The sequence below is a fragment of the Macrosteles quadrilineatus genome, unplaced genomic scaffold, assembly GCF_028750875.1.
Source record: "Macrosteles quadrilineatus isolate MER2022 unplaced genomic scaffold, UCM_ALF_1.0 Scaffold_931__1_contigs__length_25545, whole genome shotgun sequence".
NCBI lineage: Eukaryota > Metazoa > Arthropoda > Insecta > Hemiptera > Cicadellidae > Macrosteles > Macrosteles quadrilineatus.
This window is the reverse complement of record NW_026543524.1, coordinates 1-24,331: the sequence shown is the minus strand read 5'-3', so window position 1 is coordinate 24,331 and position 24,331 is coordinate 1. Positions and strand designations below refer to the sequence as shown.

General features: G+C 34.6%; 1 protein-coding gene and 1 pseudogene across 1 annotated transcript; both read right to left on the bottom strand.

The window, feature by feature from the left end:
• Positions 1-390: 390 nt before the first annotated feature.
• On the bottom strand, positions 391-4,727 carry LOC128982663 (ER membrane protein complex subunit 4-like; annotated as a pseudogene).
• Positions 4,728-17,807: 13,080 nt separating this feature from the next.
• On the bottom strand, positions 17,808-23,591 carry LOC128982662 (uncharacterized; the record flags this gene model as incomplete). The annotated part of the gene is made up of 2 exons (XM_054401607.1): positions 17,808-18,791; positions 23,441-23,591. Coding segments are annotated over 2 exons (840 nt in total), but the record flags the coding sequence as incomplete, so codon positions are not given.
• Between the last annotated feature and the right edge of the window lie 740 nt (positions 23,592-24,331).

Below are 24,331 nucleotides of genomic sequence, written 5' to 3'. Positions count from 1 at the left end.
AACAAATGACCTTGGATCCAAAGTACCACAAGAGGTCATTTTAGTGTAAAATAAAGATGACATAAGTTTGGAAATTGGCATGATGTTAATTCTATGAATTTCAACATGTTTGCAATGGTTTACATTATTTTCCAAATTATCCGACCGTTCAGCTTATGAGATCCCGTCACAGCTGGTTAGTCTCCTAATTGAGACCCTAATGTAACATCCAATTATTTTTTTAACAACCGTACTAAGCTAGTCATTCACAATACAGTATTGCCTTTTTGCCGAATAGCCAGATGTTCCTTCAATTAATTCTTAAGTTGGGCAGAATACCACATTTGAACCACATTGGAAAATTAAGTTAACCACCTCATTATAAATACAACAATACTTATTACACTTGAATGATAATATTACCATTGAATATTTATCTCAGTAACACATCCATGTGGCTATTTTGAATACAGTTACACACTAAATTGTATATAAATGTGAAAGTAATTCACAAGAATGTCTTTGGCTGAAGGTTATGTGAAGACTGCGCCTCACCACTGTACTCCATTCTTATCTGAGGTTCAACAAAAGCCAGCCAATCAGAAGTGTGAGTTGGTAACAGACCCATGAACTGACACTTGTACAAGGCCAGTGCGATGTTGACAATATTGCCGAGGAAATAAACAATCTTCTGTCGGCAGCATGACTCCCTTCAATCATCTTGAAAGCTTAAAAAATTAAATTGAGTTAGGCCTATACAATTTATTTCACAAATTTCCAAAATATAACTATTTTACTACAGTTTATATAGTGTTACCCTATCTTACTACTATCTCAATTCAACTATTTGTTAGATAACATCAGTAAGTGATAGCCGAAGGTTTCAAAACAACAGGGCACTTTGGTATTATCTAGAGGCCACTTATCATTGAGGGATTTTTTACACGGAGTCCAAAATAACTACATAATTGGAAAGAACATACTTTAATTGACTTAATGTCCAAATTTTGACATGATTACGATCAGCGGCCTCCAGAAGGCAGCGATGTCGTCGAGGATTGAGTTGAATGTGTTGCAGCCGCTAGCTGCCACATGTACTCCGCCAAGTAGGTATACAGCGTGCTGCGGCGGTTATGTTAGGTTGGGTGATCATTAATATTTTTATGGGTCTTTCCTCGCTTTGTTATGAATTAAACGATTCCAGATCAATCATCATTCACGCTCTGGTCAACGACCTGACCTTGGCCTATTTGGCGGGTGAAAGTATGACTCATCTGGTATTATTCCATTCATAACGAATCAAGGAAAGTCCTATAAATGTTTTATGTTAACCCAACCTAACATAACTGCCCCAGCACACTATATAAGGGTGGCCTTCGAATAATACCAAAGTACCTAAGAGGGTTATCGTTAAAGAGGAAATGGAAAGTACGAGTCAGGTTATTTTTTACAAGCTATTTTAAGATTTGTGCTTTAATTTTTGGTATGTAACAAAGATCAAATTAAACAGTTAGGATATTGTCTATGATTAGAACGTTATATTTGGTTTTAAGTCTCAGTTTTTAGTTTTGCTTGATTAAACTTACTTGTTTGCATAGTGAAGAGGGCTTTAATTGGTCTAATGATCAACATCCCGACCATCATTATAGGGAAAATGGATATCGAGTTTCCTGCCATGGTACATGATGAACAGGTTCATTGGCACCTGCAACAACATCACTCTAGTTTCTCATGCAACCAAACACAATAGACTTTACTTTCCCGAGAGGAATAAGGAAAATCATCAAGAACACAGAAAGTAGATTTAATGGATTAAACGGTCTATTTATATCTATTTTGATAAACTGTTTGTTTTGCTTGCTACAATCCAACTATGGAAAAAATTAAAGTAATCAGCTATTAAATTTTAAAATTCATAATTTAAACCGTGAACAAATTTGTTTACAAGCACTGGATCTTTAAAAGTGCCTTATAGGAATAAAACAAAGGCTAGAGAAGGGCTATGCCTTAAAGGACCTTTTTATATTTTTATTTAGGCTACTTAACATTAGTTCTTGCGCTACATCATAAGCTTTAAAATTATACTAAATCGTAAAAATCTGTTGAGTAGAATGAGTGAAAATGGTTGTTACAGAAAAACCCCTTTATGAATTAAGTGTATGGATATTTAAAAAAATAGTATAAATAAGTTGTGAGCTGTGTACAAGACTACTTTTACTTACTTGCCTGCCAACATACTTACTTGCTTTAAAGGTCCGAGAGCTAAGTCCCAAGATTTCTTGATGATTAAATGGTTTGCATCATTCTCTTTGGAAGTTTCAGTATAAACCTGGCCCACAGAAAAGTTGTACCCTGGGGGTGAAGCCAGGTCTGCCGCCTTTTCTTGTTTACATCTGTCAATGTCAAAGTAGTTAGTTAGTACTCTTTAACCCTTCATAGGTGTCAAAACAGAGTTTTCCTCTAGGCAGTTTCAAGAGTTAACCATACATAACGCCCCTCTTTCTAGGAATCGGTTGAACATAATTTTGCTCTCTCCCTTCCCCGAAGGCCTATTACCCCTATTGATCAGTTACCGCCTAATAGTCATGTAGTCAGGTTAAATAATTGGTAATGGTTTAAGTTGTCCAGGTAACTAATTCTCACTTTGTGGATGGAATTTTATAATTTAGGGTACAAAGTCATAATTTAGAGTAGGCCTACAAAATTTAGCGGTTAAGGAGAGAAGGGCCGCATCATACTAAGTCGAATACTGTAGTCATTTTTGACTCCAGGACACTAGAAACAGTGACTGTGGCCAAGTGGGTACAGAATTGCAGGCAATCATTAGTGTATATGGTATAAGTGGCTGCACTTTACTTTAGGTCCTACACTCATTCGAATGAAAATATCGACTGTTTCATTCGATATATCGTTTGGTTAGTTAGGTAAGGTTAACCTCACCTAACTTACCAAACGATATATCGAATGAAACAATCGATATAGGCCTATCGATTGATATTTTCATTCGAATGAGTGTAGGACCTAAAGTAAAGTGCAGCCGTATAAGTTATAGGTATTTAAATATTTAGACACTAAAGATCTATAAAGCAATAAAAGTTACAAGGGAGCGTGATAGTGAGGGGAGCTTAAGTTATCATGAATTCCATTCAATTACCTGCAATTCTGTACCCACTTGACCAGTCACTCGTGCCATACTCCTACTACTTACTTCAATCTCCATAAACCCTGACTTTGAACGCTTAACTTAATTATAAAATACCATAGGTACATTAACTTACCTAATGTCAGAACAGTGACAGATTCAGGGTCCAAAATCAAAGTACTTACTGTACCTCTAGTAAAGTTAAAGCATGCCAATTATTGGTTCTGATGGCGGTTTAAATGAGGATTATTACAGTGACTAAGAACTGAAGGGAAGGAACTACAAGGAGCCGAGCTCATAATATAATACATATTATAAAATAACTTAGTTTTGTTTTAAAAATAAGCTAGCCCTGATCTAATAAGTAAATGCAGATTTAGGCCTAACTTTGTTTTGTAAACTTTTTTAATTAGGCCAATGGGAGATTTTTCAGTGGGCTTTAAGTTAAACCATTCACTATCAGTATTAAGTCGCCAAAGTAAGTAAGGCAAGTTTACGCCAGGTTAAACAAGTTGTAATTAATTTGAAATGAAACTAAATGCTTTATTTTCCATTAGGTATGAAATGCAATAGGCATCGTCAAAATATAGAACAATATACAATTTTTATAGAAATTAAAAATAAAATGCAAAAAATTACAGCAAACAAAACCAAAAGCAACCCATTTGGCTTAGGCTAACTTAATGGGCTACTGGTTCACACAATCTTGAAACCTAATTAAAAGTGGTTGCATTCGTGTGTAGGCCTACTTGGCCTAGGCCTAGTCCATACAAAGAATTTTAATTCATATTAGCCTAGGCCTACGCCTACCATCGGCTTTTAGAGAGGAATTTATTAATCAATGATATTACCAATCACTAGCTTTCTTATTCTCGTCTAGTCCTAATAGGGAGAGGGAGAGAGAACCTTTATTGTACAATCTTCAAGATCAACAATGGAATCAGAATAAATATAGCCTAAGCCTAAGTAGGCCTAGCCTAATAAAATGAAACCTAAGATCTTGATTTACATTTCAAAATTCTGCCAGTCTATGAATCCACTCGGGTACAGTTTCTTAACTGGGCTATGCTAATATCGATTGAAACTATCGATTCGATTAGTAAACCTTCATGCGATTTTTTTAACCATCAGCAAGTTTGGTTGGTTAGGTTATGATAGTTTAATTTTATAATAGACATATTGATTATTAATCAATATTTCCAATTCGATAGTTTCAATCTATATAAGCATAGCCCAGTTAAGAAACTGATTCACTCATTTTGTAAAATGGATGCAGGAAATGGATTAGGCTTTAAACATTCGGAGTATGCCTAATCAGCTTATGCCTAGATTAAGTTAAATACTTTAGGAAACTTAGCCTACCTAAGTTACCTTGAATTTAGATCCAAAGCCCACTTAAATTTTCTGCTGTTTGTACGACCACTTGTGTTATTCGCTACAGACATTTCCTTCGATGCTTTAATACTTCAAATGTGTTTCTTAACTTATCAAAACTGCGGAACACAGACAGATCTGTCACATCGACATCGATAGAAAGAAAACCACGGAACACCACCAACACCAACACAGACAGCGCGAGACAGATCAGATCGACAACGACAGGTGGCAGATCATCAACTGCAGACGATACGGTAGGCGAGGTAGCGATTTCAAACAAAAAAAACCTCCAGAGAGTAGTATTTTGAATCATTTATTATGTTACGCGATAACGGTAGCATTGATTTTTCTATCTTCAATGTTTGACAATTATCCTTAAGAGTGGGTACCATACACTGCGAAATTCTACAGCACGAGGTTAATCTGATAATTAGACCAATTCGTAATTACCAAGCAAAATGTGGTTCGGATTCCACTATAAACTGTAGGTCCCTTAGTTGCCATTTATTAGTATGGGCTATTAATTAACAGCTGTGTCTAAGGAATGTCATCCTAAGTCACTAACAAGACTACAAGATCGCGCCACTCATCTCCATTCATACTTGGGTTTTCTGGCCTAATAGCACAGAATGTCTTCAGATTCTAGGAGTCTACATGCCCCCGAGTAACAGTGTGGAGAAAACCTCTGAAGCATTTAAAACCTTAGATGAGGCGCTTACATCATTGTCAAAGAAAAGTAACCCTGATATTGGTAGGTGATATTAACATCGATGACCTCAAGCCTTCTAAGCAAAAACTGAGTTTAACGAGCTATTAATTGAATATGGCATGACTAGAATCTCGCTTCCCCCCACAAGAATCTCTCCGACTTCATCTACTTCATAGACACTGTGTGCACAACTGATGGACTTCTCGCTGATGTGGCTGTTCAAGTAATCAAGACTGGTATCTCCGACCATACAGGCCAGTTGTGTGAGATTAATCTGAATGCAAAATGTAAGAAGCCAACGGCATCTTTTTGCCGGTAACTTAAACTCAGATAACCTGGCAAATCTTAAATTTCAGTTACAGGAAGAGACTTGGGAAATGTTCTACAGATCTTCTGAGGTAGAAGGTGCCTACAACAACTTCATTAGCATAGTCACTAATATGCTGAACATGACCTTGTCCTCTGAGAAATCTCGTATCAGGAATAGAAGAAGACGCTTTCACTGTTATTGATGAAGAAGTGAACCGTATGAGAGCACAATTTCTAGCCGCTCAGGAATCATTCATTTTCAGTGGAAAAGAAGAAGACAAACGCCGTACTGCTGACCTAAAAAAGATTTACGACACCCACCTGAAAAAGTTAATGAGAAAGGTGAATTCTGAGTTCATCCAAAACTCTTGATAACAAAAGCCAAGCCCATCTGGAGGACAATAAACTCAGAAAGAACTCAGAAAAAGTAAGCAATGGCAACCAAAAACTGAGGATCGACGGAAAACTAGTCACTGACTCCAAAGTTCTTGCTGATCATTTCAACGAGTACTTTTCCTCTGTTGCAGAAAAAACCCTTCGAGGAACTCAGAGAGTACGGTTGCAGCAAAAAGTTGGGGTTGCTACCCCTAACATTTCCTCTCCCATCAACACCTTACATCCAACTGACAGTCATGAACTACATGAGATAATCCGTAAGCTAAAACCAAACCATCTGCTGGCCTGGATGAGATATCTTCTATAATCTTAAAGTACTGTTCAGATGAACTAACACCTCCCTTGGTTTATATTACCAATCTCTCCTTTGAGCAAGGTCAATTTCCAAGCAAACTAAAGTTGTCAAAAGTAGTACCACTACACAAGAAGGGGTCAAAAGAAGACGTTGGAAATTTCAGACCCATTTCGCTCATATCAACATTTTCAAGGTTATTGAGAAGATAGTGATTAAAAAGAGTGTTTCATCACCTTGCCCTGAACAACTTGCTAACTAATCAACAGCACGGGTTTTTGAGCAAACGGTCCACCTTGACAGCGTTGGTGGAAGTGGTTGAATACATCATTGACCGAATTGAGGAGGGTGATACAACTACTGGCATCTTTCTAGACATGACCAAGGCCTTTGACTGCCTTGGTCATGACCTGATACTGGAAAAGCTCAGCCTGCTGGGTTCGAAGATTCAGCATTGAGGTGGTTCCACAACTATCTTCAAGGAAGGCATCAATTGGTTGAGCTAGAAGAAGTCCAAAATGGAATAAAATCTAAGACCAGATCTGTACTTTTGTCAACGTCAAGGGGAGTTACCACAGGGATCGGTCCTTGGACCTATCTTGTTCATATTATTTACCAATGACCTGCCAGGTTTCCTTCACCAACATTGCCATACCGTTATGTATGCAGATGACTCTGTTCTGCTGACATCGGGTAAATCTGTTGAATATCTGGAAATGAGAACACTCGTAGCTCTTGGATGTGCGGAGGACTACTGTAGTAGCAATGACTTGGTTTTCAACGAATCAAAGACCATTCAACTAACCTTTGGAAACAAAAGAGAACATGTATCTGCTATACCAGGCCTACTGACTGTGGAGAGTACTAAACATCTAGGTGTAGTTATAGACGAACGACTTTCCTGGCAAGACCATCTAGACCACCTATGTCGACAGCTTAGTAGCGCTCTATATGCTCTGAGAAGAATTAAAAGCGTCTGCACGCAAGAGGCTGTGCTTGTGGCGTATCACGCCCTATTTGAAAGCCATCTACGGTATGGAATAGCAGTTTGGGGGTCTGCTGCTCTTACTCACTTGGAACGAGTATTGATACTGCAGAAAAAAGCTCTGAAAATCATGTATGATGTCGACTGGCTGGAAAGTTCTAGGGGTTTCTTTAAAGACAACGAACTACTTACTGTTATCAGTCTCTACATAATAGAAACCATTATTTTGGCCTCAACCAGGAATCTCAAGCGACATGAAGAAGTACATAGCTATGAAACGAGAAATAAAACCAACTACAACCTCCCTGCTCATCGCCTTGGACTCTTCGAACGTAAGCCTACCTATGCTGGATCAAAATTCTTCAACATGCTGCCAGGAGAGCTGAAAGATGACAACCCTAAAACCTTAAAAGCTCAACTCACCCGTTGGTTCTGCAAGATGCCATTCTACAGCATAAGAGAATTTATGGACTGGCAGAACTTTGATTGTATTTGACAATTTATCTAATTTTTGTGTGTATTGACGCCTTTCAAATCTCTAAGATTTCGAATAAAGATTTTCTGTCTGTCTGTCTGTCTGTCTACTTGGCTTAAAATACCTACTTTGTATGGTCAGTGGTCACCATTTCATAGAACAGTTTAATACTTGAATACTTTACTTGAATACTTGTCTTCTACATCGTTGACCGACAAGTCGGATAGATTGCGTCATGTAATTTCTATTTACATATTTACTAAACACTATAATAATATCTACATATACTTTTCGTGGCGGACGTGTCACGTTACAAAAAGGGGTTCGTTGTCCAACTCTTGCAAGGCGTATAAACAGTATAATCCCCTTTCAACTTTGGTTGATGAGTCTTGTACGCAGTGCCGGATTTACCACAAAAAGTTAAAAGTTGCATTGTCTGGACTGAGTATCTCTGATATTTGCCATAAACTAAGGACCACGACAAAAGTGTGGATTTCCTTTACCCTTTCCACCTTACAGGTATCTGAATAACTTGTTTTCCATCACGAGGTTCCCTTTCAACTTTGGTTGATGAGTCTTGTAGTTTAGCCACTCACTTGACAATGACATATTTCCTTTCAACATAATGCCGTACTTTAGAAAGGACCATGTGGCCCTAACTTTGCATGTGTAAATAAATGATTTTCATTTTACATTAAATTTCCAAAATTCAGTGAGCCAGTGTTGCAAAATAAATCCTTTTAAATCCAAAAATAATTTTCTTTTCGATTATGGAAAACATGTTCAAAACTCAAAACTAATATCAAGAATGTATGATTCTTAGAGCACTTATCTTAAATAATCATAGAGGAGAATGTAGTTGCTATCCCTTACAATGTATGGAACTCGATAAACAATAACTGTTCCTTTGACATTTATATTCTCCTCTCATAAAAATGTCCTGTTGTTTAGTTTTACATGTTTTACAAACATTATTAAAAACATCAACTAAAATTTTGCTCCAACAAAAATTTGAATTTAATTCTTTCAAGTTAAATACATCAAGAATTGTACTGATGTGAGTAAATTCTGCATAAAAAACTGAAGAGTTTGATATAAGATACTCCACAAAATTGTCAAGGATTACTTAAGAAGAGGTAAATTAAGATTTTAAAATTCAAATGTTAGGTTAATTGTTTATTTTTCTCTTGAATTCATCATGAAAATTAAATCCATCCAACTAGTTTGTATAATTGTATTACTAAAATATGTTTTGATTTCAAAACTTGGTAAGATTTCAAAGTTTCAATACTTATCTAATAATGAACTTGATTCTCAGACTGACTTGACTCTAAAGTATCTACTCTTTCAATTTAACATTATGAACACTACAATGAACAAAATACTATTAAATAAGTATTACAGAAAGAAGCCAAAATTATGGAAAAAGATGTTTAAAACAAAAATTTCAAAAGTAGAGAGTCTATGTTACATTATTTTACTTCTAATTTTACTAAGTGGCGATGTAGAAACAAATCCTGGACCTTCATACAAAGTTGAAAATTATTCTATGAGCAAGGACCAGTGTCCTTACTGCCTAAAATATTTCAGTCGACTAAAGCCACACATTAAAGCTTCACACAAAGATTTATCTGATCTCAAAATCTCAAAATCAAAATTACCAAATAAACAGCTCAACCAGACATCTAAAAATCATAATAAGATAAATACAATAGCATGCCACTCTTCTGAAGCAGGACCATCTACAGATAACCCTTACAGAATGGTAATACCAGCAACAAGAGATCCCCGCTATGTACGGCCTTACTACTCATATTTTGACGAAAGCAGTGATGATGAAATATTACCAAAGAACAATCAAAATAAGTCAACTTTACTAGTTACAAATACTGTAACAGAAGATATATCTGATAGCCTTACTTGTAAAAGATCTCCTTATAATAAAACAAGATTTACTAGGAATGATTCCCAACTAAACACCTCAATAGATACCAGCAGTATTAGCATTGATAACACAGGTAACAAAAAACTAAAATGTTCAATTTGTAAAAAATATTTTTCAGTGAAGGGTCTTAAAATTCACATTAGCAAATCTCATCCAGAGAATGGAAGGAAAGAGATAGTTGACAAAATAGTCAACAACACAAGTAACAAAAATAAAATAAAAGGATTTACATCTAATAAGACCAAAAATTCTCTACAACATAATGAAGACAAAATAGCACTGTCCAAGCCTTCAGTGAGTAAAAAAATTCAAGATAAAATAGACACATTTGAAAAGACATTTAGTATAATTTTAAATAATGAAAATGCACCGAGCATTGAATACTTAAATTCAGTTGTAGTTGAGTTAGTATCGGAACTTACCAAAGCAAATAATCATCTTAATGGACCAAAACATCCTGCACAAAAATTTTATGAGGCTAGGAAAAATAAAACAACATTTGCCTACAATGACAAAAATTATTCAGAAACATCAAATCCTCAAAGAAGATCTAAACGTGATCGAGCTAGAAGACGAGAAAAATATAATCATCAACTGATTCAATATTTATACTACAATGAAAGAAAAAAATGTGTGAGAACTGTGCTTTCTGATGAACAGAAATTATGTAATATTCCAATAAGAGAATTACAAGAATCCTTTCAAAACAGATGGTCAAAAGAAAATAATGGAATGTCAAATTCATATAAAATAATTGATGAAACTTTACAAAACTCATTAGACACAGAGGTTGAAGTCAAAATTACCTGTAAAGAACTTTCACAAGCCTTGAAAGGAATGAAGATTGACAGTTCACCTGGCCCTGACCGAGTCTTAATCAGAACTTTAAAGACATACAATTGTATCCCAACAATATGTAATCTTACAAATATTATGTTGAAATTTAATTTAGTCCCAGAAAGTTTTAGGGAAGCAAAAACTATTTTAATATATAAAGGGAATGATCCCGCTGATCCTGCTAATTGGAGACCAATTTCAGTCTGTTCAACTCTTAGAAGATTGATAGAGAGAGTGCTGGAGAAAAGAACAAGAAATTACATAGAACTTAATGTCAACCAAAGAGGGTTTGTAGCTCAACCTGGAGCCTTCATAAACCTAGCCCTGGTCAATGGATGTTTACAAGATGCAAAAACGAATAAAAAAGACTGTATGATTGCTATGTTAGATGTTTCAAAGGCATTTGATTTTATTGGTCACGCACATTTAAAAAGATGTCTCCAATCAACAGAAATGCCTTCAATATTAAAAAACTTATTAATAAATTTAATACAAGATAACTATACAAGAATTAGGATTAAAAATACCAAATCTGAAAAAATTTTATTGAAAAGAGGTGTTTTTCAAGGGTCTCCCCTTTCTCCAATCTTTTTTAATCTAGCTATAAATGATATCTTAAATACTATTTCAGAAAAAGAAGTATCTAACAAATTTGGATATAACATTAATTCTAATTTAGACAATATTAGCATCGCTGCCTTTGCAGATGACATAGTGTTATTCTCTAACACAGACAAATCAATGTCTAAATTGATTAGGACAACAAAAGAACTACTTTCTCAAATTGACCTTGATATTAATATAAATAAATCAAAAATTATTAATATTAAGAAAGGTAAACTTGTTGAAGAGGACATCTACATTGAAAATGAACAAAATGTTATTAAATTCAATACTCTAAAACTTGGGGAAAAAATTAAATATCTTGGTGTAAATTTTGAAAATGAAATAGTTTTTGATAGGTGTGAAGTTATACAAAACTTTCAAAAAGATCTAGAAAGATTAGTTGGAACTAGTGTTTTAGGACCAAATCAGAAATTGAATATCATAAATCAGTACCTCTGGCCTAGACTAACATATATTTTGCAAGTAACACCAAACGAATTAATAAGTATTACATTTCTTGAGGACATCGATAAAATTATTAGAAGTGCAGTAAAAGAAATTCTCACTCTACCAAGTGACACACCCAATTCTTTCTTATATTCCCCTAAAAGATTCAAAGGTCTGGGAATAATTCGAGCAAAATGGGAAAGTTCTATACAGCATATAAATATGTGTGTAATTCTAAAAAACGTACAAAATAGCCATGTAAACGAGCTAATAAACATCCCCCAAAGAATTACCATGTCACTTCAAAAACTTCAAATAGAAATTGATGATATTTTTACACATGATTTTGAATTTAAAGAGAAAAAAAGAATTGGTTTAAATTTGAGATCAAAATTACAGTTGAAAGAATTTGAACTTTGGTCTAAATTACCATGTAAAGGTAGAGGAATAGAATTATTCAAAGAAGTGCCTAGTAGCAACGCATGGATATATTTAAAAAATGGCCTTACTACAGGAGAATGGATCACTTCATTAAAAATGATATCTGGTGTTGTACCAGTACGCAGCGTACCAGGGCGAAGCCAGGACGGAACCCTTTGCAGACATTGCAAGGAGCCTGAAACCCTTCCGCATGTCCTTGGCTCTTGTCCCTTTGGTGCCTTACTGCGTAATGCAAGACACCATGCTGTAAGAGCAATGATCGCAGAAGAACTACGAAAAAAAGGCTGGCAAGTAGTAGAAGAAATACATTGCACTGAAGATGGTGGATCGAACAGAAGATTGGACATTTTAATTTATGATACAAAATCTAAAAGTGGAATTGTAATTGATCCAACAATAAGGTTCGAAACATCAACAAATCAACCCCTAGAAGTAGATGAAGAAAAGAGGAAAATTTATAGTAAATGTGAAACTTATTTAAGAAACAAATATAATCTAAATTCTATATCAGTAATTGGCATAATGATTGGTGCAAGAGGAACTATTACAAAATTTTTTGACGAATTTTTAAAAAAATATAATCTTCCATCAAAATTAAAAAATGAAATAGTCATAAAAGTGTTAAAAGAATCATGTAAAATCATTCAAAATCATTTATATGGACAACGTTATTAATCTATGTTACATGTTATTTATATCGTAAATTTAAGTTTTTTTTTTTTACTGTGTCTAATAGGCAAAGTTTATTAATAAACTCAGTTTTCAAAATAAAAATAAATAAAAGAAAGATCTTGAATACACCACAATTAGTTTGGTGTATTCCTAAGAAGGCTTTTTTACTAATAAAGTGGACTGTATGAAGGGATAATGAACTTAATTTTGATAAAACAAAATTATATTTAAGGTAAATGCACCAGTAGCTGACAGTGCTCCAGAAGCTGACAGTTTGAGTTTCTTTACATTATAATGTGGTTTCTTATAAACATTTACACATGATTGCATTGTTATAAGAACACATGTTTATTCTTGATTTGTTTACAAACAAATCAGTGAAATTTAGCCCATACTCGTTGAATGGTGGTGGTTTGAAAGCGACCCTGTCTGTATACATCACATTTAGTCGATTCCCTTAACGAAATTGTTAAGAAGGTAAGTTTGGTTTTTTGTCATTTCGCTAAATTTCTTAAATAGTATTAATGGTTAGGCCCATTATTTTTATCAATTATACCTTTGTTGACAATTTTATGATAAAATTGGGGTGTTAGGGGGTTTGGATTTAAAATTATATCAATGTCAGGCTTTGGTACACAAAAGCCATACAAGTTCCACTAGCTGACAGGGGATATTTGCTACTTAATTGCACAATATTAAATTGGTTTTACCCATCGAAATTTGCATGCTATTTATAGTTTATGTGATTTTACATTTTTATAAAATGATTTTAATTTTTTAATTAATAAGCCAAATATCTTAAAAAAATGTATTTTTTTTAATATATAGGCTATATATTTTTTAATGTAAATATTTTTTATTTTAAAATATGTAAAATAAATTTTCTTAATAACGTTTTACATGATTTTATTGATAACTTAATTATTAAGTTAGATTTTATTCGTCTTATAAATTATAAAACCCTTAGGTTTGGCAGCTAGTAGGGCATTTATAGTTTCAGTGTCAGCTACTGGGACAACTGACAGTCAGCTACTGGTACAAGCACTTTTTTCACTGTCAGCCACTGGAACACGTACAAAGGTTGAATTAAGTTTAAAAATGTTATTAAACATATTTTAAAAACCCTTTTTGTATGACAAATTTGAAAACTACACTAAATTTAGAATCCCATAAAATCCGTAATATCTCTTTAGTTCCTATTTATTCAAAACCACGGATTATTAAGTGTGTATAGTTTCTTATACTGTCAGCTACTGGTGCGTTTACCTTATGGACTTTTGGTTCTAAATTTAGATACTATCAGGTTACCACACATGGAGTTCTGGGTATGTGATTATGGCCATACGTTTCTTCTGATGAAAAGATAGCTTCTTCAAATAACAGTTTTAGGAGTTCAAAGTTTCACACATACACAATTTGAATTCAAAGTAAAAGGCTACTAAACAAATTACTAAAAATGGGGGGGGGGTTTAAAAAAGTAAGAGTTAATTGAATGAAACAAAATAAAGGAAGGAAATTGTTACACAAAACTAAACGATATGAAGAAGGTAAAACCATCTATGGTATAACACAAATATTTGGTACTTAATCCTTATAGCACATGTTTCAATTTTAATATAACCAACTGTTTAAAATGTTGGTGTAAATTTCAAAGTATTCATGTGTTCATTTATATTTTCTCCATAAGGATAACATGGCAACTTTGAAGTCCACTGGGGCAGAGCCCTGATCGAATTTCAAAAATGTTCTGTTTGATGGAATATCTAGGTGCAACAACCTATCCAACGACACCTTAAACTTGGTGATTGGATGCGTAGCAGCTTCAAAACAAAAAACAATGATCACAAAATAAATGTTGGCCTATTAAATATCTATCTATACCTATATTAATAGACAAGCATGTTTCTATAAAACCTTTTTCTCAGCTCATGTGCATCGCGGGGAAAATCCACACATACTGTGCGTTAGAAAGATATTTTCATGTAGATGTGCGGAATCTCTTTATAAATTAAAATAGGCTCAAAAATAAGCACGTAAAATGAATTTAAAGAAACGGTGTCAGCATTCTGACACATACTTTCTCCCATAAGTTTGTCAACAACCTTTATCATGTGTAAGCGGTGAGAAAAAATGGGATTTGTTCAAATTTGTTCAGACTACCGGTATGACATACTACATTTTTATCGAAATCGTTCGGGCCATTTTTGTCAAAATCCTATTTTTCTGTAATTTTATGGGGTTTTATGGGAAAATCCCATGAAAAATCAAAATTTAAAAAAAGGAAAAAACTATCAAAATTATAAGGGCCATAACATACTACAGTATGTTAAATCAAAACCGGATTTTTTCTAAAGTCCTATTTTTCATTATTTTATGGGGGTTTTATGGGAAAATAACATAATTTATAATAACTTTTGAACCACAATTTTTACAGAGATGGAATTTGTACCATTTTGTTCAGAATTTAAAGGGCTACAACATACTAAATTTTTATCAAAATCGTTCGGGCCATTTTTGAGAAAATCAGATTTTTCCGGTTTTTTATGAGAAAATCCCCATTAAAAATTAAAATTTCAAATAGTGAAAAAACCCCTGGAGATACCATGGATTAGAACCTACATACCAAATTTCATCGAAATCGGACCACAGGTGTAGTCCCTAGCTCTGTACACATCCAGACATCACTTCGAAAACCACTTTTTTGGGTCCAGGGGGACCCAAAACGAATATATCCACTCAAAACTCAACTCGAAAATTTTGACGAAAACAATACTTTCTCCATATACTATGGTATAGGGGGAGAAAGTAAAAATTATAAAAAATAACCATGGGCATTATGAATTCCCATGCTGGTGACTAAATAACAACAAAATATGAACAGAAAATCAAAACAAATGGAAAATCCAATCACGTGTTTTATTTACAGTATGGGGTGAAAATTGAGAAGTCTGTACATAACATATTTTTGGTTGAGTTTTCGACCACTGGACGACCCCTAGTATAATAATAATAGATGATTTAAGTTTCTTAAAACAATTTGTTTCTTTTTGATTTTTTTTAGTACGGCAGACAACAATCTTATGAATAAATTGCCGATATATAAAGGCTCATTTTTTAAAGTTCTAGCCGATGATGACTTTTTACAATAAGATTTTTCCACCTAGTATTGTATTTATGGAACACTTCAGTGTTTTTATCTTTACAAACATAGTGAAGAGTGTTTAAATATACAAACCATGTACGGTAAAACATTTTCTTTATAGTGTTGTTTTACAGACTATCCTTAAAATGTTTAATAGTATCGCATCCACAGATCATGCATATAAAAAATGTCCATAATTTGTGACCTCCAAGTAGCTGGATTACAGGACGATATCATTTTTTTTCTCGAGCGCAGCAAAGGCAATTTGTACTTGTGCTACACATTATATTTTTCCTTCAGTTATTGTAAAGTATCTATATATTAATAGGCAAGCATGTTTCTTTAAAACCTTTTTTCTCAGCTCGTGTGAATCGTAGGGAAAATCTACGCATACCGTTGGAAAGCTATTTTCCTGTAGGTGTGCAGAATCCCTTTATAAATTAAAATAGGCTAAAAAATAAGCACAAAAAATGAATTTAAAATTTTGAAAAATTTAACATGGATATTATGCGTTGCCATGCTGGTGACGAAATAACAACGAAATATAAACAGAAAATCAAAACAAATGGAAGAAACTCCAATCACATGTTCTATTCAAAGTGTGGAATGAAAATAAAGAAGTCTGTACATTAAATATTTTTGGTCGAGTTTCGACCACTGGACGACCTCTAGTAGAAATAATTATTCTTTCAAACACTAAACACGTTTTAGGTTGGGGCTAAATCCAATCGTTGAACGAAAAGCAAAACACTGTAACAGGTGATCGTAGTATCTGTTGTCAACTTAATTTCTTGACTTAAGCGTACACATATTACGTGCCTAATAAAAGCACACTGCTTTGTGTTGTTTGGTTGGAATACTGGAGTGAAAAAAAACAAAAAAAAAACAGTGTGGCAAAAGTAAGTTAATACAGCAATTAGAAACTTTCTGTACTATAATCCCTGCATGGAAGACCACTTAATCAGGAGACTGCAGGAAAATAACTATTTAATACATTTTATGGTTTTAGCCTGGTTTTGTGGGCCATAAAATGTGCCTTAAGTTGCTTCAACATGAATACTTAGTTAATAAATGAATAATTAGTTTTTTTGATACTAGAATATCATCAAATGCTATAGGAACATAAAAAATAAATAAAAGGGATATTATTATGAATAGGCAAGAGGTTAATTTATAGTAATGTTTATTGACAAGTGCTTGCAATAATTTACAAGTTAGTTTTACTATCTGAATTAACAAAATGTATTTAACATTTACATCAGTTGGAAGCTGTGTTTTAATAGTTCCTAATTTACTTATCCACTACAGAGCACAAAATGCAATTTTATAAAAGAATATTTTACAGTGCCATGAAATAGAATTTATAGTAACAGAGGTACATAAATATTTCAACAATATTTGTGTGCAACAGACAGAAAGAGATAATTAACCCTAGAGCTGGCAGTAGTGTAACGCTGTACTGGCATAGGGATTTTATTAATTATGTAATATCATTTTTAAACCATCATAAAAATTAGAAATAGCATCATAACTATGGATTATTATATATCATTTTGTTCAGAATAAAACAAAGAACAATAATTTAGGTGGTTTACATGGTTACCACAAAAAATTTTTTTTTTTAGTTTTTCTGAATTTTAGGCATTATTAATTTTTTTATTAAATGTTTTATATTCCGTCGTGTAGCTAAGTGCAGGTTAGACTTATCATCATAAGGTAAATTGTAAAGTTGTAGTAAATTTTGTGCTGATTCCAAAAATATATAGTTTATATAGCTTACTTTGTGTATTTTGTTTGATAGCCCTACTATTATGTTGATCGTACCCCCGCGCTAGTACCAAATAATCATCCAACCCAGGTCATGTACAAAACCGTACACCTTATAAAATATATAATTCCAGGGTACTCTGGTTTGAATTATTTAACTTATTTGTTACAACAGTAACCCTAAAAAGCGAACACAACTAAAAAAAAAAAAAAATTATATATATAGGCTTACCGTAACACCTGCATTGGCGCCGTATATCCGGCGTTGCCATTTCGGCCGCGGCCGTTCGCGCCGTATATCCGGCGTTTGCCAGCGCTAGGGTTAATATGAGATAATTTATTAATTGCTAAATTAAGTCTTAAAATTCACTCATATATTTTTATCAAGAAACAACCAAAACATAATAACAGGATGAACAGGCTAATATTTACCAAGGTAAACAAATAAAAAGAGTTATGTTCTGTTGCAAGAAGCATGTCACTTAAACAAAAATGTCACTTCATAAAAAGTAAGAGGCTCACAAGGAACTCAAATAGTTCCTTCAAATTAGTCCTGATCACATTTCTTCAGTAGTATCTAGTTATGTCCTCCTCAGAGTGTTCTGTCCTACTGTTTTGTAACATATTGTGTTTATGGAGGTAACATGGTCTCCAGAATGGGCTTGAATTGAAGTGTCAAAATGTATCCCACTGGCTGTACTTGACACATAGTAATGAGTATGATTATACCCGCAATGAAATGAGAGGCTCACTGAATAGCTTGAATTTGGAGACAAACACACGTTCTTCATGGCATCAATTGAAATGGTACAGTTGGAAGCTACTCCAAAGATTGGTCCTTGGTATCTCATCTCAGTAGGGAGTTCTGTCCCCTTTTGTATTGTTATTGAGCAATTGCATTGGTGTTGACTTGTACTGGAGCTCTTAAGCTTTATTGCACACAACTTAATTGCGACTCCTTTAGTTATAATATTTATTTTTGAATTAGTAATGGAACCATAAACACTATTTAGGCTCAATCTTTGTTCCATCAATTCTGACAACGGTTCTTGCCTCTTTTCAATCTTGTTGCAGATTGTTGTCAAGTCAGGCTGTACTTTCTCAGTTCTGCGAGTGTCACCGATCAACTTGAGTTCATAATATGTCAGGACTCCTGAAGGTACCACTTGAGCCATCAAATCTTTGTCAGACAATGTACAGATTCGAATGTGTTTAAGATGGTCATTCAACTCATTCCTCAAGACTTCTCCATTTTTCGACTCTCCTGAAACTGAAATTGATCTCTTGATGAAAAGAGTAAAAGCTACCCTAATAAAATTATGCTAACAATTGGTAAAACAAACAAAAATACCCCTGATGCAGCAAACCTTAAGACAGAGCAAATTTCAATTTGTATGATAGGATTTTTACTAAAATTTTCCATGGACAAGTCATTTTACCTATTTCAATCACATTCGATTTAACACATGGCGTAACTAACACCAATGCAGTGCATTGGGGTGCAGGCCTTTAGGGGGCGGGGCGCAGGCTAATAAAAAAATTGATATTCTGGAAAATTTTTGGAAAACGATATGTCGAAGCAAAACTATCCCTATAGATTACTGAAAATAAATGTTTGTGGACATTGTTAGCTACAAAGATAGACAGATAAAATCTTTCAGTATTATTTCAGTAACCACGACCACGTGTCATTGTACAAACATTATATTGTAGCTTGCGATATACTGTATAGAGCACTGAATAAATATAAAATGTTAAGTAAAGTACAAAGAAGTCTATATTTTAGTTGTAATATTGGCTACGATTATGGACAGAAGAGAGATAGTGAACTCTGGTTTTCACCATTCTTCAAGTTTTTGTAAACACTTCAAAATGAGGTGTCACTTGAAGAGGGTTTACATTTAAAAGTTTTGAGTTGCCCCCAAAATCCCCCATTTCGGGGGACACTCAAAAGTGTTAAGATAAAAAAATGAAACTTCCTGCTAAGATTGTAAGACCACCAAAAGGATATCTCTGTATATTTACTTACAAAAATATTAGGGGGGGTCCTATTCACCCAAAGGGGCTATTGCCCCTACAAGCCACTAGTTAATTGTAAGTATGTAATGTGATCAAATCAAAATCAAATCAAATCAATGTATTCATCACAAAAATTCATAATACAGAGGCTGAATATCAGCAATGAATATCTGACATGTCAGTACAAATCATGCATTATAAATAGTTTACACATAATAAATATATACAAATATTAAGATAACAGTTGACAGGATAAAAATGAATTCATGTCATAAGGACAAAGTGCAAATCAGTTTTTCTGAAAGTTTCTTTTTAAAATTATTAGGGCTCAAAGACTGGTCTGTGAAATAAAAGGACAATTTGTTGTAGACTTGTATGCATTGATAATAGGGCACATTGTGAAACAAAGCTAATCTGTGGCTTGGAATTTCAAAAAGTTGTTTGTGTCTAGTTTCATAACTATGATATTTTACAGTTTTCAAATAAATAAAGGTTGTTTTTAATGAAAAGTGCTAAGTGTAAAATATAAAGAGCAGGAAGGGTCAAAAGTTTGAATTTTTTAAACTGGATCTACATTATTTTCTTGAGCTGATGCCAGCAATGACTCTCTGGTGGCCTTTTTTTGTCGTTTAAAGATATATTTTATTAATTTATATATTTTTTTTAGTTTTGGATCCTTACTTCAGTTATGTAATTGGTGTTTGGAAATGTTTAGTAACTAAATTTTACTTGCAATTAATTTTTTTAGGAATATTTTTTTAAATAATTAACTTTAAAATTACTTTACATGTTATTAAATGATTTTACTTTATCATAATAAATTATATTTCTTTGAACAACCTTTCTCTAATTGGACAGAGTTTGTATAATGTCGTGTGTGATGAAATAGTATCCAGGAAGTGTGAAGGTACGGAGAAATGTCGTTGTTAGTTTCGTTGGAGGTTAGGGAGGGCGGGGGGAGAATGAGTCTATACGAATAGGGGGGCAGGGGAATCAATACTTGCATTGGGGCGCAGTCTGACTAGTTACGCCACTGATTTAACAAGTACTTAAGTTTGCTGCAACAGGGAAGGCAAAAGTATTTTGTATCAAATTTTAATAATATAGGATGAAATAAATAGTGGGGAATAAATCAGATATGTTTAAGGAAATATTTTAGTAAGAATCTAAACAGGCAAATGGAAATTCATTTAGCCTGCAGGTTTGCTGCGAATTAGTATATTTATATTATGCATTTTGAAGTTGTCATGGACCGGTTTTGTGTATTTTACAACTTAATTAATATACGTAAAATAACAATATTTAAATATTTATGAGTTATTTATCAGTTCACAGAGTGAGGAACACATAGAAATAAAGAACAGAGTAAACCTAGCCAGTAGAAGTATGTATGCTCTAAACAAATTATTATCATCAAGATTATTGTCTCATCACAAAAAACTTAAAATCTACAAAACTATCATAAGACCTGTCCTTCTTTATGGAGCTTGAAACCTGGGTTATGGATAAAAACACAAAGAAAAAACTAATTATTTTTTAAAACAAAGTCCTGCGCAAAATCTATGGCCTTACTAAAGGAGACGTATGGAGAGTTAAACATAATCAGGAACTAAGAGACCTGTTCAAGGAGCCTGATATAATCACAGAGGGGAAAAAAAGGATGCTTCGCTGGATGGGCCACATCATTGGAAGAGAGGAATAAGCACATTGTATCAAATATATGGAAAAGTGATCCACTAGGGAGAAGACCACGAGGGAGACCAAAGAAACACTGGACGGATGAAGTAAAGAATGATATGACCAGGGTGGAAGTCAATGAAGATACCGCAAGAGACAGGATGACGTGGAGACAGTATGTTGGTGAGGCCAAGTACCACTTGAGGTACAAAGGACCATGGGAGGAAGTAAATAAAATAACAATACTATCATTTACAGCTCAGGACATGCCCGTTTTGGACCCTGCCTGAGTGTTTTGGCCCTGTTTGCGCCCTAGGCACAACTAATAGTTGCGCCCCATTACAATATATATAACAGGTTGTCCACAAACCGAGGAAGCCGGGAATTATGTTCGAGTGTTTTTGAACCAGGAATTATGGTACCTAGAATATTCAAATTACCACGATCGTGCATGACAACAGTGATGTTTCTGTGACCACGGGAGACGAAAATATGTCTATTGTCTACACACTCCTGCGAGGGATGATTAGAATTTTGCCGCGATCGCCGTACAGCTAACAGCAAACATAATTGCAGGTCATCTTCTTATATCTTCATTGGGAAATAATCTTGTAGAAATTTTACACTCATGATGATGATATCCACACGTCTGCAAGGATATGGTTTAACATTTTTCCGCAATCGCAGTAGACGATTACTATGTCCATTGTCCACACGACCTTGGGAGACGATATAATGATTTCATGATGATTTTTTTTTTTATATGATGATTTCTTGACAGCCAATATGGATAATCAGAATTTTACGGCGATCGTGCAAGACGATGATAATGTCTACATGACGCGGGAAAAAATCAGATTTTTGCCTCATTTGCGGTAGACTATTATAATCTCCTCAAGATCGCAGGATATGTTCATATATTGCCTATAAGTTATGAAAATGTGGACGATTATGTCTACACGATGGCAGGAAATAGTCAGAATTTTTCGCGGCAATCACGGGAGACGATTATTGATGTTTATACGGCTGCAAGGAATTATCATAAGTTTACCGCAATCACATGCAAATACAACCATCATTTTTTTATTTTCCAATTTTTTGGTGCCCCCTAAAAAATGGAATTATCTCGCACCCTAGGCACAAGCCTACGTGCCTATTTGGTAAATCGGCCCTGGCTCAGGCAGGAGTGTTGTCTGACATGGTTAACAATGTGTGAGTCAGGCTTGTTACAAATGAAGGGTGATGGGTTTACTAGTGTATTGTTATATAGACGTATTAGTCAATTTGAAAATCATGAGGAGTTTCCCTGCCTGTGGCAGAGCATAAATAAAATCTTGAGACAAAATTAAACAATTATCAATTTAAAAAATTGAAATAGGAATTGTTATTGAAATACTATAAAAATACTAGCTGACCCGGCGAACTTCGTATCGCCTAAGTTATAGGTTTCCCCTAAGACAGACCGATGGAAAGAAAGTACCGTTACGTTTAATTTTCAAGATGATCTCGTTCGCATCGCTCAATCCCGTCCTGGTTGAAGTTCGTTCGCTACGCTCACTCACCTTTGGGTTGGAGCTCGTTCGCTACGCTCACTCACCTTTAGGTTGGAGCTCGTTCGCTGCGCTCACTTGCCTTCAGGTTAGCTCGTTCGCTACGCTAACTCGCCTCCAGGTTGAAGTTCGTTCGCTATGCTCACTCACCTTTGGGTTGGAGCTCGTTCGCTACGCTCACTCACCTTTAGGTTGGAGCTCGTTCGCTGCGCTCACTTGCCTTCAGGTTAGCTCGTTCGCTACGCTAACTCGCCTCCAGGTTGAAGTTCGTTCGCTACGCTCACTCACCTTTTGGTTGCAAATTAGCTGTTGTCATAAATGTAAAAGAAATAATAGTGCTGCACCCTGTTGGTAATCCTTGTAACTTTAATGCTATTGAACATCATAGAACAGAACCAACTTGTTTAATTGAAACAGCTGTTAAGATTCATTAATTCCATTTCTCATAAGGTTAACATGGGAAACTCCAGAGCCACTGGGGCGGAGCCCTTTTAAGAATTTCGAAACGGGAAATAGTTTACGTCCGATTCGCATACCTACAGAATTTACACACCAAATTTCATAACGATCGGTGAAGTCGTTCCGGAGGAGTTTGCAGACAAACACTGTGACACGAGAATTTTATATATTAGATTTAGAAACGCATCAAATTGTGTGTGAGAACACTGATTACCTCTATGCGTAGCCCATTCAATGGCAGAGGTCCAGAGGTCAATTTCAGGTACATTGCACACCTCCTGTTGCAGGATTGTTAGAAAGCCGAGGCGAGACAAGTCAGGAAACTGAGGACTAGCCAAAACCTTGTCTGTTTCTGTCTGGAGTATCTGAATACAAGAACAATAATTTCAATTCAACCTTGCTAGAGGTAAATATCAATTCAGTAGCCTATTGTACTATGTAACCTTTACTTACTTGACGAAAAACACAGTTCACTTCCGACTAACCGAGGTTTTTGGGACCGAGGCTACCTCGGTATAGAATCTCGGATAGCACAGTGGTTGAATAAATTTTATGATTAGGATGTTATAACAATACATAGTGAAACAAGACATATTTCTTCCCCATTTAAATAACATTGGATTTAATGAGTACTTAGGTTTGCTGCTGGCCTAGGTCTTTCCGTGCCCCCTACGGTAATAGCTACTTCCCTGTAGGGAAATTCGCTAAAAAATTCAAACATGCTCAACTCTCTTCAATCGCCTTTAAAAACTTAAAACCCGGTATATGTTAACTCAGAACTTTCAAATTACATCATAATTTTTCTAATTATTTAAACATAGTTTACTAGGTATGCCAAATTTTGTCTAGCTTGAAATTTAAATTTTACGATCAGAACTTACAAATAAATTTTATGACTAAGACGCACCTCGTCAGCAGTGGCGGATTCAGCTATAGATAGAGGGGTGGGCGAGATTAGAGATGAACCCCCACCCCCCCCCCCCCCCACATCGTCATATTGTAATTTGTGATTGCAGCAAAACCCTGAATAACCCCTTCGGTAACAAAACACCATCATTGTCTTCCGCAATCGCGGCTAAATCATGAACGTTTAGCAGTCGTATAG